This window comes from Nannospalax galili, unplaced genomic scaffold (genome assembly GCF_000622305.1).
Source record: "Nannospalax galili isolate Female #2095 unplaced genomic scaffold, S.galili_v1.0 scaffold346, whole genome shotgun sequence".
Lineage (NCBI taxonomy): Eukaryota > Metazoa > Chordata > Mammalia > Rodentia > Spalacidae > Nannospalax > Nannospalax galili.
The window spans coordinates 6,223,740-6,240,955 of record NW_008357637.1 but is presented as its reverse complement, the minus strand read 5'-3'; the positions used below and the strand labels follow the sequence as shown (position 1 = coordinate 6,240,955).

The following is a 17,216-nucleotide window of genomic DNA, read 5'->3' as shown; positions in this document are numbered from 1 at the left end:
TATATATACATATATATTAAGGCAGTGCTGGGGAGATGGCTGAGTTTGTAAAGTACTTGCTTGTCCAAGCATGAGGACCTAAGTTTGGATTCACAGCACTCACATTAAAAAGCTAGGAGCACTGTAAACTCAGCACTGAGAGGTAAAGACAGAAGGATCCCAGTGGCTTGCTGGCCAGCTAATCTAGCCAGAGCAGTGAGTTCCAGGTTCACTGAGAGAACCTATCGTTAAAAAAATAAGGTGATAGGGGCTAGAGAGATGGCTCAGTGGTTAAGAGCACTGACTGCTCTTGCAGAGGAGCCGGGTTCAATTCCCAGAACCCACATGGTGGCTACAAACCGTCCTTAACTCCAGTTCCAGGGGAATCCGAAGCCCTCTTCTGACCTCCGCAGCACTGCACAACACAGGTGCACTCTCAAGGCAACACACTCATACACATAAAAAATAAAAGAAATAAAATATTTTTTAAAAATATGTTAAAAAAAATTAAGGTGATAGAGGAAGACACTGATGTCAATCTGTGACCTGGTATGTGTAAGACATATCTACTTCTGGCCTCCACATGCAATCATAAAGAGACAGATTAAAGATCAAGGCAACAGATAAGAAGTAAACAATGGTTTCTGTCCCTTTTTTAACTACAAATGGAGCCAATGTACTATCATTATGGCAAGAATCAGGCAAAAGCACAGTGAGACAGTTGTTCTGCACCACTTTGTTTTTCATTTTAGGCAAAAGATCTATCCACACACACACTTTTTTGTGTATGTATGTGTACATGTGGGTATGTCTGCCAATGCAAAATGTGCATGCAGAGGCCACAGGCTAACATCAGTGTCTTCCTCTATCACTCTCGACCTTACGTTTTTGAGATATAGTCTCTCACAAAACCTGGAGCTCAATGATTGGCTAAACTGATGGTCTTCAAGCCCCCAGGATCCTTCTCTTTCTGCCCCCAACACTGGGATTAAAGGCAGGTACTGCCATGTCCAGCTTTTTATGTGGATGCTGGGGATCTAAACTCAGGTCTTTATGATTGAACAGCAAACATTTTAACCACTGAGCCATCTCCCTATCCCCAGTTATTTCCAAAGAAAGCAAGGGCATGCTCTCAAGTAAATTTGTAGACTCAGTGCATGTTAGAAACTTAGACATCATCTAATCTACTTCATATTACAAAGCCACTTAAACTCAAGAAAAAGAAGTAAAGTTTTCCAAGAAAAATAGTTAATATTGGACAAAGCAACAGGATTAATGATTTCCTAACTTTTAGCCAAGTGGTCTTTTATCCCATGTTCTCTGCTTTAAACATCCATTACAATATTCAGCAAGCAATTTTTTTTTTAATTTGCACTTCTCACTCCAAATCAGCATAAAAGAGAATATTAGTCTGAAATACAAATATCTTAATAGAAAGGCCATTTCCACTATCAGTAGGAGACTCTTCCTTTAAATGAGAGCATGTATATGTATGAATGTTCTGTTTCTCTAAAATTTACCTATTTGCCTTTCAGAATTTATAAAATGAAGCTAGATACCTAAGTCATATTGGTATTGTAACTTAAACAGCTGAATGAACTACAACACTTCTTCCCAAATATTTTAACTTCAGTGTTAAATTACTAACCCTTCATATTATGTATGTATACACATAAATTCTTTTTAAAGAGTTTTTATCAAAACTTTTTTATATTTACTTTTTTCAATTTTATGTGTATGAGCATTTTGTCTACATGTATATATGTGCACCACATACATGCCTCGGAAGGTGTCAGATCCCCTGGAACTGGAGTTACAGACTATTGTGAGGCACCATATGAGTGCTGGAACCAAACCCAGGTGCTCTGAGGAGCAGCCAGTGCTCTTAAACATTGAGTTATTTCTCCATCTATACAAACTTTTTATATGCTAGAGGAAGAAGATAGTGAAAATGCAATCTATTTCATCATAATTCAGTAAAGTTTACAATAAAATCCTATATATAAATCCAGCATAAAAGAGTCAATGAATGGCCTCCAAAAGAAAAATAAAATTTATATTTACATTTCTAAGTCTAGACAATTCTTTCTTAGAAATGTTTTCTAAAAGGATATTCACAAGCCTAATAAATATATATGTATTTATAAGAAATTCTCAGTGTGGGATGAGTATCTTTAGATCTTCTAACAAGGGAGAAAACAAACAAGTAATTCCTAAATAATCATCATATCACAATGAAGAGATTGACAAATAGCCCCCTACAAAGCAATAACATACACTAACCAATTATATTCAATCACTTATTCATGAAGGAGTGATTCTGTTATCACTGTTCTAGCAAAAGCATAATTAAAATAATCTGTGACAATTATACTTTTTATTTAATCAGCTTTGTAGCATTACATTTTTGTAGCAGAATTATGCAAATCTACTTATTTCAAACTATTTAAATCTACTACCATATGACATAGAGAAGATAATACTGATCATTTTAAAAAGCATAACAGTAAAACTTTAATAAGAAAAATATTATTTAAATCTCTTAAAATAAAACCAAAAAAAAGAAAGTTGAAATCCAAAAACATTCTAGTGATAACTTTTAACTAAGATCTAATGACAACTTAATTTAATTATTTCATGATCTCTTTTCTTCTACCTATTGTCTGGGAAAAGATAATTTAGAAAAATGTGTTGAATAATAAATGGATTCTTTAATATTAAAAGTTATTCTGAAAAACAAAGTCCTATATAAATAAGACTAAGAAAATCTGAGCTCATATATTTCCTTAATATTTACTACTTCAAATAATTGCTACAACATTCCAGGTGAACACCTCTGACCAGAGTTGAAATCAGTAGACATACATCTTTGTGATTAAGTTTACAACTGCTACTTCAGAAAATTCTTCAAAAATTAACAAAAACAAAAACAAAATCAAGCATTTTAATACCCAGGTACAACTTGGGGAAAAAAATCATGATAAATCATCAACCCAAAATATGAACAAAAAGGGATAGGGATATGGTTCAGTGACAGAGCACTGACCTAGTATGTCCAAGGCTCTGGGTTTAATTCCCAGTACTGAAAAACAAACAGAGTATTAACAGAAAAAAGCAAAATATACTTACCAGATGGAGACATATACTCTGCATTTGCCCTACACACTACTTTGACAGGCAGATTACACATCTGCAAAAAGGCCTGTAGGTAAAGAAAAACATAAGCTTAAGAGCACATGCATATTTGAAGAGAACTCTTTCTTCAATCCTTTCCTAAACTTCATAGTCCACATAATAATACTCTATCAGAAAATCAGGCAGTTTAAACTAAGCAATTTTTTTTTCTAAACAAAAATAGCACTTTACCATAAAAACAAACCAATGACCTACATATTAGTAAACATATGAAACTTAAAGAAATTATAAATACTTAAGGAAAAATATAAACTATTCATATTTTACATTATTTTATGTAAGCAATATGACATATTGCTTTAACTTTCTTTAATGGATAACTAATGCTGAAATTTTATAAGATAGTTATGGTTTAATTTCTTTGCTCACTGAAGGATTACCATCCTTCTCATCTAACTGGAAAATTCAATGTTCTTTTTCTGCTATTCCAATGTTCTTTCTCCCCAGCACTCATATAAAATGTCTGGCAGAGCAGGTAATCCCAGCTCAGCACAAGGAGATGAAAAGCAGAACCCTGGAGTCTGCTGAAAAGCTGGTCTAGCCAATCACTGAGCTTCAGGTTTAGTGAAGAGGCCCTGTCTCAAAAGATAAGGCAAAGAGCAAACTGAGAAAGACACCTAACATCAACCTCTGGTCTCCATACATGTTACACACATGTGTACACGTACACACAAAAAAGAAAATAAAAAGTAGCTACATAATTGTGAAATAGAAAATCACCTGAGAGTAAGAGGGACTGAGGCCTTCAGTAGGGCAAAAGTTTGAAAGAACTATTTAGTTTACCTCCTCAAAGGCTTGAATATTCAACTGTTAATTAAAAATTACCAAAACCACATAAAATGGTGCATATGGTACATGCATTGTACATGTATAGTGTCACCATACTAATCAGTGTTCCATCGAGCTTATTACACTATTCTGCATCAAATCCATTCTTCTCAGTACCAAGATTCTTCACTTCTTTTTACTAATTAAAAGTTTAATTAATTTTGACCAACTTAACGTTCAAAATACCAGAAACCTCAGATAATGGCATAATTCTAGTTAGTCAGAGATTAATTTTAAGGTGTTTATACAATTATTCTTCATCACTAATTCACAAGGAAATTTCTGAATTTGTAGTTCATAAAGAAACCTGATGTTGCATAGCACTTCTATACGTATATTAAAAATGCAAAAATAAAGCATTACCATGACTAGCTTCAACAGTATAAAAACTTCAAAGCAAAAGCAAACTTTGGCTTAAACATTTCTGCTTTCTTCTGTAGAATGGAAGAGAACTGAAATTCCAAAATAATACTCTTACCTCTCATTTTCACTTTCTTTTATTATTATTTTTACTGCTTTTAATTATGTGTATGTGTGCCTGTGTATAGGTATGTGCATATGTGTGCAGGTGCCCACAGAGGCCAGATATGTCAGATTTCCCTGGAGTTGAAGTTACAAACATTTGCGAGCTGCCTGTGGTAGATACTGGGAATTGAACTCAGGCCCTCAGCAAGAACAGTACATGCTCTTCTTATCCACTGAAGCATCTCTCCAGCCTCTTAATTTTATTTCCAATCTTAGTACACAAAAATACTCCAAATAACAGGCATGATCCACCAACCTAAAACACATCTTGTTTTCAATCTGAAGTATTCCTGATGGTAATAATAATGATGAAGTTAAGATAACTCACCTCTTTTGGATTTTTTGTTTTGTTTTGTTTTGTTTGTTTTGTTGAGACAGGATCTCACTATACAGCCCTGAATGACCTGGAATTTGATGTATAAACTCTGCCTCCTGAGTGCTGGGATTAAAAGTGTGCACCACCATGCCCAGCTATAACTCACCTCTTATTCTTTAGTAGGTCACTTAATCCCAAACCAATTCAAATGAATGGCAACATAAAACAGTTTACTTAGCTTATCCTAAACCTGTGTTTTATAACTAGGTGTCTAAGATGGCAATCAACAGCCATAGATTTCTTTTTAGATTAAGTTCAAGTTTAATAACATTGAATAAAAATTTTACTTCAGTTTCCCAGGCAAACTAGTTCTATTTCAATGTTCCCAACACCCAAAAAGCGGTTCGCCACCACCTGTAACTCCGGTTCCTTGGGATCCAAAGCCCCTTTCTGGCCTCTGCAGGCACCTGGCACACACATGCTATAGATATAAGCATGCAGGCAAAACACTCATACACATGATAATAAAGATATTTTTTAAAAGAGCCTAAAATGTAACATTATCATTTCAATATACTGAATAAATTAATTGACTGAACATCAAAAAATTCATAAGGAGTAGAATGCCAGAATATTTTTTAACTCAAAAAGATTTCAAAGAAAAAATATCAAATCATCAATTACTGGTTAAATATTAAGGGTTGAACTGAGACATTTACCTCTGCAATCTTTTAAAAAATTACTGAACTAACAGTGAGGAAGTAGAAAAGTTATAAACTCTAAAAGACATAAAGAATGGAGACAGAAAAGTAGACCAGAGATGGCAACCCACTCTTGTAAGATGGAAAGTAAATTTAGAAGAGAAAACTGAAATCTAAGAGCTTGCAGAGGAGAAAACCAATATATTTGTATCACAGAAACAAGCAAGATTCCAAAATTGGGGGTGACAGTCAGCACAAAAGACAAAGAGGAATGGAACTACAAACAGAAGGACCGGAGCACAGTCTATTAGACAAGCATCAGACAATCAGCCCACCCCTCTCGATGCAAAAGACAAGAAATTTATTTATTTATTTATTTATTTACTTATTTATTTATTTTATTATTAGTTTAGGTATATGTGTGTATTGCCTGCATGTATGTAAGTGCAACTGCATTGCGCACTGCCCGTGGAAGACAGAAAAGGCTGACGAATCCCCTGGAACTGTAGTTACAGACAGTTTGTTAGCTTCCATGTGGGTGCTGGGATTTGAACTTGGGTGTTCTAAAAGAGTAGTCAGTTTTCTTAACTGCTGGGCCATTTCTCCAGCCCCAAGAGATTTATTCTTTAGAGAAACTGAGGCAGATAGATTCCTGAGTCATGGACCAAGCACAGGAAAGGGCATTGGGTGAGGTGCCACGTGGAAAAGAAGATTAAGGGTAAAAATACACATTTAACTAAAGAGATCCACAGCAACCCTCTCCCACTTAGCCCTCAAACACAGTGTATCACTTCAGAATAGCTTTCGTAAGAAAACAAACAAAAGCCAGGCTGGGTGGTACAGGCAGATCTCTGTGAGTTCAAGGCCATCCTGGTCTATATTAGTGAGTTCCAGGCCAGCCAAGGTTATAGGGAGACCCTGTCTCAAAAACAAAAACAAACAAAACCTACAAATACTAATGGCAAAGTACAAGGGAGTAGACAGTAAAATTTTGCACCATCAAAATTTTAGTGACCTACAGCAGCAAAGGTGGCAATTATATGATTCACAAACCAAATAAGAAGGTTCTATAGAAAAGCTGAAAAATCCAGTTTTGGAGTCCATCCCACATCATTTGTGAACATACCTGGCAAAAGTACCTATACATTTATAGCCTTCAGGCATGCGACTATCAAGGAATCAAGAAATAAATAGAGCACAGATACAGTACAGAATTAAAAACCTAATCAACCATAATTCTTACCTTTGGTTGTTTTTTCCTTTTTTTTTTTTCCTGTTTCTACACTCGAAGTTTAAAATTTTTTAAAGCCAATTTTGAAGCTTTTAAAAGGCAAACCTGGAGAGATGGCTCAGCGGTTAAGAACATGGGCCATTCTTGCAGGGGATTCCCAGCACCCAAATGGTGGCTAACAAACATTTGTAACTCCAGTTCCAGGGGATCCAACGCCCTCTTCTGACCTCATGGACACTGCATGACATGGTACACTTACAGACACGTAGGCAATACACTCATACACATAAAATAAAAATAATAAATAAAATATTTTAAAAATGAAAATAAAAAGCCAAGAAACTATTCCAAAAAGCAATAGCACTACTGGCTGGGCATGGTGGCATACACCTTTAATCCTAGTACTTGGGAGACAGAGGTAAGCAGTTCTCTGTGAGTTTGAGGCCAGCCTGGTCTACATAGCAAGTTCCAGCCTAGTTGGGGCTAGAGGGAGACCCTGAATCAAAACAAAACAAAATAAAACAAAACAAGCAATAGTACTGCTGAAATTTTACTAAAAAGCAATAGAGCCAGTGTTGGCAGGAGGTCTTAGAAGCTCAGCAACTATATGCTAATCTTAACATTAAAAATAATACAGGTCTTATGATTGCTACAGGTAGGTTATGAGAATGACATTTATGAGTAAATTGACCAAAACATCTCAATTAGGCACATCACATTTCAGAAATAATATCCCAGAAAAAATATAGGAGAAAATGAATTAAACTGAACTTAAAGTCAAAAAGTCATCGATTTCCATAAAATAGTAAGTCTGATGATTTCCTTTTTTTATTTTTATTTTTATGTGTGTGAGTATATTGCCTGCATGTGTAAGTGTATCCATGTCCTGAAATACCCACAGAGGTCAGGAGAAGGTGTTGAATTCCCCTGAAACTGGAGTTACAGATGGTTGTTAACCATGATGTGGGTGCTGGGAACCAAACCACTGTAAGAGCAGCCAGGGCTCTTAATCGCTGAGCCATCTCTCCAGCCCCAAGTCTGATGACTTCTAACAGAAGTAAGCAAATAGAATCTACATTAAAAACTTTGAAACAGCAAATATCCTTTATTACAAATGCATAAAGTTAAAAAAAAGGCAATATTCAGATCAGAAAATGGTGAAAAGAGCTCATTATGGAAACACAGCCAAAGCAAGACTGCCTTACATGTGTCACCTTCATAAAGGTGACACTGCTGCCTTGATTGGTGTCCCTAACACCATTTACAATAATTTCACTTACTATTACTGAGTCATCTACTCATCCCACTCATGACCTGTAGCCATTCCCACTCCTTAATACCCCTTTGGTTAAGTGTTCTAGCAGAATCTAACTGATCTCAAAGCAAGTGGCCTGAACGGAATACTAGCTTGTGCATACACTTGGAAACAGGGATCCTCTTCATCTGTCTTGCAAGTTCGTACAGAATGGCAAGGAGGTAACCAGAGAAAACTCCCAGTTAGAGGGGATATATGGATGGAATCTTAATGACTGCATCAACTTAAAAAAGTTATGTAAGCTCATAAGCTTTCTAACTTCTAGAATGAAAATGGTTAGGCAGATTGACTGAGGTGATATATGTCAAACATTTTGCCATCTGATGGAGTAGTAAAATAAATATAAATATAAGGTATTACATTAATGTTAGTAATACCTGTTTATTCATTTGAAAAGGAAGAAAGTCTATTTAACTCTGATGACTTCAAAAGAAAGCTGACTTCACATATTTTATTACTTTGTAGCACCTACTTTATAGGAGAAAAGAATATTATATGCTTTAACTGCATTTTTACATAAAAGGGCAAATTTCTACACTAAAATAAAGATCTCTAATTAGATATTGAAACAATACATTAAAGAGCATAGGGGGCTAGAGAAGGCTCAGCAGCTAAGAATACCTGCCGCTCTTGCAGACAACCTGAGTCCAGTTTCCAACACATACAAAGAGGCTCACAACCATCCTAGTTCCAGGGGAACTAACACCATGTTGAGACCTGCTTAGGCACCAGGCAAGCATGTGGTACACATACATACATACATATAGGCAAACATTCATACATATAAATAAAGCTTTTTAAATATTTTTTATTTTTATTTTATGTGTATGTGCATATTGCCTGCGTGTAGGTAAGTTCTCCCATGTCGTGCAATGACTGCAGAGGACAGAAGAGGCTGTCAGATCCCCTGGAACTGGAGTTACAGACAGCTGTTAGGTGCCATGTGGGTGCTGGGATTCAAACCTGGGTCTTCTACAAGAACAACCAGTGTTCTTAAACACTGAGTCATCTCTCTAGCCCCAATAAGCAAGCTTCTTAGAAGAACAATGGCTGGGCATAGTGGCACATGCCTTCAATCTTAGAACTCAGGAAGCAGAGGCAAGCAGATCTTTGTGAGTCTAACTGGTCTGCATAGAGTTCCAGATAAGCCATGGTTACACAATAAGATCCTATCTCAAAAAATTAAATAAATAAATAAAATTTTGAAAATTAAAAGTGAATAAAAGAACAATGTAGTACTGAATATAATTTGTTTCCAAAACTATGTAATGTAATCTTTTCTAGCAAAGCAAAAATCAAGTAAATAAAGATAACTTGGTACTAACATAAATTTTTACCTTACAATTTATCAAAATCATATAAAAGACAGTCCCCCCCCCTTTCAGAATATAAGCTCCATCAGTATATCTAGACCATCACTACATTTACTACCTTGTCCTTGGCATAGAGTAAGTTCTTAAAAACCATTGGCTTAGCCTGGCGTGGTGCACACCTGTAGTCCCAGCACTTGGGAGGCAGAGGCAGGCGGATCTCTGTGAGTTCAAGGCCTGCCTGGTCTACATAGTGAGTTCCAGGCCAGCTGGGGCTACAGGGAGACCTTGTCTCAAAAAAAAAAAAAAAAGAAAAGAAAAAAAAAACCATTGGCTTAATAAATCCTTAGATATTCAAATTCAAAATGATTGATACAAATATACCTAAATTACTAGAAAACTAGTAAGCTATAATAAATAAGGACTGGCATTTTTTTAATTCTATGGATCTAAAGTCCATTGCTTTAAATAAGTAAACCTTGCTTTAGAAAACTTAGAACAGGGATTTAATTTACCTATTTAGTAATCAGAAATCATAATTCAATAAGCAGAAAATGCTTTACAGAGGGCAAATTTGTTATGTAAGGCATGAAAATACTATTTGAGGGCACATATGAAGACAGATTATATCAGAAAACATCTTAATACAACACTCCCTGACTCAACTTTAGATACATCAACATTTGAAAGGTTAGGGGAAAAAGATTCCTTATAAAGGTAACCAAAATAGAACAATCAGAAAAGGAAAAGCTATAGGCTTTATGTTAAAATTATATATAAATGGGGGCTGGAGAGATGGCTTAGTGGTTAAGAACACTGACTGTTCTTGCAGAAGACCCAGGTTTGAATCCCAGCACCCACATGGCAGCTAACAACTATCCACAACTCCAGTTCCAGGGGATCAGACAACCTCTTCTGACCTCCGCGGGCACTGCAGGACACGGGTGCACTTACCTACATGCAGGCAATACACACATACACTTAAAATAAAAATAAATAAAAAATTATATATAAATGAAAATAAAGGTTTGTGGTCAAAACTAAGCAAAAGAGTTATAAAGCAGTCAAAGTTTGAAAGCATAATTCTTATAAGCCAAGAACCTAACAGTGTTAGTGGCATAGCTGGCATTCAATGAATAATTGGGAGTAAAAGAAAAACAAATGTTTTTCTAAGCTCTATGATGACTGTTTAAAGTTCTGTTATATTTCCAACTGAGAAAAATAATAGTAAATAATTTTTAATTTTTATGATAAGCTAATAAAAGGTAAGGACAAAACTACACTCACTTCATTTTAGTTAACTAATAGTAACTCAATGAGGAGCTTTAACATTTTTTTATGTGTATGAGTGTTTTACCGGTATGTATTTAAGTGCACCTGTGCATGTAATGCCTATGACAGCCAGAAGAGGGTATCAGATCCCCTGGAACTGAAGTTATAGATGGTTGTTAGCCACTATGCATATGCTGGGAACTGAACCTGGTTCCTCTCCAAGAGCAGCCAGTGCTCTTAACCACTGAGCCATCTCTTCAGCCCTCAATATTGAATTTTTACCAGTGAGCATACCATCTTTCTACTTCCTTATTTGAAAACTAATACTTGTCATACAAGTTAAATATGTAATACTCTCTTTAATTGTACATAAGCAATAAATCAGCAGAGTCCCAGAAAAGTGTTAAAATAATTCAGAATTTTAAAGAATTTTCCTTAATTAAATTTTAAGATTGGAAGCTTAACACAGCCTCTTCACATTAACAAAGTTATTCATATTCTAGCTGGGTACTGATCACTTTAGCTGAGTCTAACCAGCTAAAGCTTCCTTAAAATGCATATCTCAGGTTTTCTACCTTAGGACAAAGTTTCCATTCATTTCATAATTAAATCTTTAACATTTTATGAGAGAATTCACTAAGGATTATTCTCAAACAAGAAATGCCATTTTCAGGGCACAAAATGAAAATGATTCTGAACTTTAATTCATATCCTGTTTCACTAGGACACAAAGGAAAATCTGTGACAGCAACTGAAGAATTATTTTCCACTTTACTGAAAAGACATGTTTTAAAATTAAAAACCATGAACAAATCTATCTACAAATAATTCTTTTTTATATCAAACAGCTGCAGACCCTATAATTGAAATAATGCATCTAAGGTTACAAATGAAAAGTGTTAGGTATCATTCTTAAAGTGACATATTAAGTTCCTAACCCAGTTACAGTAATAGCTATATTTGTAGTTTAACATAAATTAAGACCTTAATTATATTTGTGACTATTTTAAACAAAATAACAAATTCCTTTGTACCTGTGAATGTAATTTATAGCAAAGCCAAGTTCATTTTCCAAACCAATCTATTTCACACTGCAGAAGTACCCTGGTATAATGGTATAATGTAATTCTTGTTGTAGAATGTTGAAAGAGCAGATTCACTAAAAGCACAGAAGAGGTTTGAAGATAAATGAAGATGCTATTCATTCAAGGGTAATTTCATCTTGGAACTATATGAAAGATGTTTCACTCATACAGGATAGGGTATGGCCTCAAATTTAAGTGTATTTTCAGCTCAAATATAATGCTGCTAGATCGATTATGTTGATACTATGTATCTAATAATGAATTTTAATCATTTTCTGTTTAAAAAATAGACTGTCTTCTTCTTACCACATCTTTATTGTTCTGTTTAACTACAACAAATTTTAAAATCCACCTTGCTATTTACTTTTCAAACAACAACAAAAAATATACTGCTGATATTCTAATATATTCCTCAGAGATCTACAGGAGCATAAATTTTTATTAAGTTATATAAGTATTTATGTTAAAACTCATTACCTGGTATAACTATTTAACATTATTTCACTAATTACTAAAAACGACATCTTATCCACCTAGTTCTATTCTGAATACACAATATTTCATGACTGCAAATCCGTCAAGATCAGTTTAATGTTTTATATACATCATACCATTTATGTGTTGAGGGACTAACATGAATATTGGAATTTTTCAATCTGTTAAATTCTGCTTACAATTTAAGATATAAACATCACATTTTATATTTATTATATATACTTTATATTTATTTTATATAATTCATGCCAGGTATTTTAACTGTAACTTTCATCACGATCTAATTAATTTAACTTAAACAATCAATCTGAAGATTTTAAATTCAGTGAGATCATGGAAACATCTGCAGGCTCCATCTTGCTCATTTTTGAATACTGATCATATTCACTACATTTTTTCCTTAGTTATTCTGGACTTCTCGTAACTCTCAAAGTAAATACAAAAACCTCATTTTACAGAGTAAGATCAAAGGAAGAAGAATGAAGAGCTTAAAAACTTAAAATTTGGGGGCTGGAGAAATGGCTCAGCAGTTAAAAGCACAGGCTGCTCTCGCAGAGGACCCAGGATCAATTCCCAGCACCCATGTGGCAACTAACAACTGTCTGTAACTCCAGTTCCAGGGGATCTGATAACCCTCTTCTGACCTCCACAGGCATTGCACGACACAAGTGTACTTACATACATGTAGACAATACAGTCACACATATAAATTAATAAAGAATAATTTTTTTAAAAACTTAAAATTTATATTTTATGAATCTATAAAGCAGTTTAAATTTATAAAATATTTTCCATAAAATAGTACCCTATTAGTTCTTGTGCTGGATAGCTTTAGTTACCACACCTGGGTAGAGGGAGCCTCAACTGGCGAACTGCCTCCATTGGATTGGCCTGTGACCATATCTGTGGGGTATTTTCTTGATTTTTAAGTGATATGGGAGGGCCCAGCCCACTGTGGGTGGTGCCACCCCTGGGCAGGTGATCCTGTATTGTATAGGAAACAGCCTGAGCACAGGCCAGAGGAGCAAACTAATACGCAGTGTTCCTCCATGACCTGTGCTCCGGCTCCTGCCTCCAGGTTCCTGCCCTGAATTACTACCTTGGGTTCCCTCAGTGATGAACTGTTACCTGGGAAATGTAAGCTAAATAAACCTTTTCCTCCCCAAGCTGATATTGGTCAGCGTTTTGTGACGGCAACTGAAAGCAAACTAGAACAGCTCTCTATTAAAAGAGATCAGCTGACAGCATCCCATCTGTATTCACACTTTACAATGCATCTGACCCTAAGTCACTTGCTAGGAAAGGTCAGAAATAATGTGTGATTAAATGCTTACTTATTATTGGGCCAAACTGTTTAACCTTTTTACCTCACCTTCTATATTTGTGGAGAAATAGGAATCATAGTACCAATTCCATAGAGTTGCTGTGAGAGATTACCTACAGCACAATTTGCATAGTACTGACCTCATGTATTTTTAGAATAGTTAATAAAAATCAGATCCTCAGTACAATGCCAACTATACATACACAACACTCAACCAATAGTACTGTTTTCTGTTTTCCTTCATGGTAAGTAGACTGTATGTCTATGGAATTCATTATGTAGCCAGGCTAGAACTAGAATATGTGATCCTTCTGCTCAAACTCCTTTGTGCTGAGATTATATATGTGTACGATTGTTACCTAGCAGTTTCTACATCTCTAAAACAACCCCAGCTTCAAGGCCTAAAAACCATATCAATGACGGGTACAGCAAATGACATTGGTGCAGTAGTGGCACTTTTATCCTGGGGATAATCAACATCTACCTAATTGGACTTAAAGCCCACTCAGTGGGAGGAAACTCAGGTGTGGTACTCTAAACATAGTCAAATACACATAGCTGGAGAGGTCATAGATCTTAGAGAAAAACCCACGGCTGTCACAACCCTAAACAAATGTAATTTCTTACTATGTGCAAAATACGGATCCTTAAATTTACAAATATTTCGGTCACCACCCATCAAAGAAGCTTCTTTTTTAATAGACAAGAGATTATTACAGAGTTCCGCCACTGGTCACACACAGAGATTGTGAATTGCCCAAGCCTAAGTGGCACATCTACAATGCAACCTCTACACCTAAGGCACACGGAACATAGAACATGGGATGAAGAGAACACTAATGCATTTTTCTATTCTCATCAATGAAGCTCCTTGATGCAACAGAGGGCCAGGAACACAAAAGGTCATAAATGGCCAAAACGTAGAGAAAAGAGTCTATGGAGTATGGGTCCTTGGACAGAACTCCTATATTAAAATCCACCCACCCAGGGTTCAAGGGACCATTGTAGAAGAGGGGGCAGAAAGATTGTAAGAGCCAGGGAGGAGGTACATGACCATATGCAAACAGAGTCCTACAGGTTCCTGGGACTCTTCTCATATGAACATACAGCAATGGTGTCAGCATACACAAGACCTATGACAACTCAAACCGACAAAAACCCAGCACAGAATTGTGTAAATGCACAGCACGTCCCCATCTTAGTCAAAGAATTATTGGTAGCTGATTACTGCTGGGCGAGGAAAAGCTGATGGCGGGAGGGGGGGGTGTTCTTGGGATGGGACCAAAGGAGAAGAGGGTATAAAGATGATTAAGATGTTATATATAAAATACATAAAAATTCAATTAAATTTTTTGAAAAGATAACAGGACTGTGCATTGTGTTATGGTAGGGATTGAATGTAATACTCTACATAAATGCTCTAAATAGAGTTGGTTACACAAAAGTACTTCATAAATAGTAATTTTTAAAAATCTTAATATTAGGATAACATTATGTTTATTCATTGATTATTAACATTTTTAGACATGGCAAGAAAGCATGAAAACATGCTCCAATGTGTTGGAGTCCAGGTCTGCAGATGACCCTCTCCCAGTGTAAAAAGCCTCACAAAACAGGACATGAGGGCCCCCTTGCGAAACAGGAACTGGCCAGACAGCTACATTTACAGCTGTCTCAGCAAAAAGCTGTCCCCCAGATAATTTTGGATGGTTATAGAAATCAATAATGTTCATACAAAATGTCCCAAGGACTGGAGAGATGGCTCAGCAGTGACGAGAACTGGCTGCTCTTGCAGAGGACCTGGGTTCGGTTCCCAGCACCCACATAGTGGCTAATAACCATCCGTAACTGCAGTTCCAGGGGAACCCAATGCTATCTTCTGACCTCTGTGGGAACTGCAAGACACGGGTGCACTTACATACATGAAAGCAATACACTCATACACAAAAAGTAATATAATAATAAAAAAGTCCCCTTAAAACCTTACATATAACACTTATTTTCAATGGTTAAATTAGCTTTCAAGTCTGCAAGCTTCCAATCATCTTATGGAAGTGGATTATATGTATTTCTACCAAGAATCAAGACAGAAGGAAACAATGATCAACATCCATTGCCTATCTGCAATGTGCTAAGTATCTTTCTAAAAGTTCTGTGTGACCAGTAGCACTACTTTGTCTCTATTTTATAGAGGACGAATCTTGAAACAAGTTCTACTTAAGGTAGGCTGTCCCTAGAAACAGAAATAAACTGCCTGTTTCACATTGTAGAATTTGCTATGAATGATAACATAGGGGCTCTGGAGAGATAGCTCAGGAGTTAAGAGCACTAACTGCTCTTGCAGAGGGCCCTGGTTCAATTCCCAGCCCTCTTCTGACCTCCACGGGCATTGCACAACAGAGGTGCACTTACAGACATGCAGGCAATACACATATGCACATAAAATAAAAAAAAATAATAAGTAAAATATTTTAAAGACAACATACTGACTGAATCAGTATAGACATGAACTTTTTAAAGGTTTTTTGTTTGTTTTGAGACAGGGTCTCACTATGTAGCCTTGGCTGTCCTGGAACTCTCTCTGTAGACCAGGCTGGCTTTCAACTCACAGAGACCCACCTACCTCTGCCTCCCCAAGTCATAAGCCACAATGCCCAGCATTAAAGTTTTTAAAAATCATTTTTTTATTTTAAATTTTTAATATTTTATTTATCATTTTTATTTTATGTGTATGGGAGCTGGAATCCAGGTCCTCTGTAAGAACAGCCAGTGCTCTTAACCACTGAGCCATCTCTCTTAGCCCTAAAAAACATTTTTACAGAAAACTTATAGAGGTCATATGCATCTGTTCATATTGTATTTCTAAACTGAGATACACTAAGTATACAGACCAGATATTGAATTTAATACAAAAAAGTAAAATAAATTTTTTACTGATTACATGATAAAATGATAGCATTTTGATATACTGGGCTACGTTAAAATATACTACTAAAGTTAATTACATTTTTAATTGGGCTACTAGAAAATTTTAAATTACTTATGTGGCAAGCACCAGACACTTTAGGTCTGGGACTAAGAGAAAATAGTAACAGAATTATCCAGTTTGTTTCACTAACTAAATTAAGCCTAAGTCCTTCAAAGCAGCATCTTAAAAGGGAAAATTTCTCTTTCTATATGTGTGTGTGTGTGTGTGTGTGTGTGTGTATTCAAGATTACAGAAAACACAGAGCCTATGAAAACATACTAGACTAATATTTCACATATTCAACATATAAGATTACATTATGGGGCTGAACATGGTGGTGCACACTTTTAATCCCAACACTCAGGAAGCAAAGGCAGGCAGAACTCTATGAGATAGAAGCAAGCCTGGTTCCAGGCCAGTTCCAGGCCAGTTGGGGTTACAGGGGGACCCTGTCTCAAAAAAAATAAAAAATAAATTTTACATTATGACCAACCAACACTTTAGGTAAAAACCTATACTTTGTAGAAGACCCAAAGAAAGCAAATCAAAAGGAAAATAGCCACAAAGGAGGAAAATTATTTTCTTTAAAACTGAAGCCATAAAAATGCCTTTCATTAAGAACAACCAAGCTCTTAGTTTCCAGAGTAAAACAAATACCAATCTGTGTGATAA

At 35.7% G+C, this 17,216-nt stretch overlaps 1 protein-coding gene across 4 annotated transcripts in view; it reads right to left on the bottom strand.

Annotated features, from left to right (window-relative positions):
- Mtx2 (metaxin 2) overlaps positions 1-17,216 on the bottom strand; it is a 67,620-nt gene that overhangs the window by 13,358 nt on the left and 37,046 nt on the right. For all 4 annotated transcript variants that reach the window (XM_008855318.2, XM_029557277.1, XM_029557276.1 and 1 more), the window contains one exon: positions 3,109-3,181. In XM_008855318.2, the coding sequence (XP_008853540.1) occupies positions 3,109-3,181 (73 nt within the window). The remainder of the gene's footprint in view (positions 1-3,108; positions 3,182-17,216) is intronic.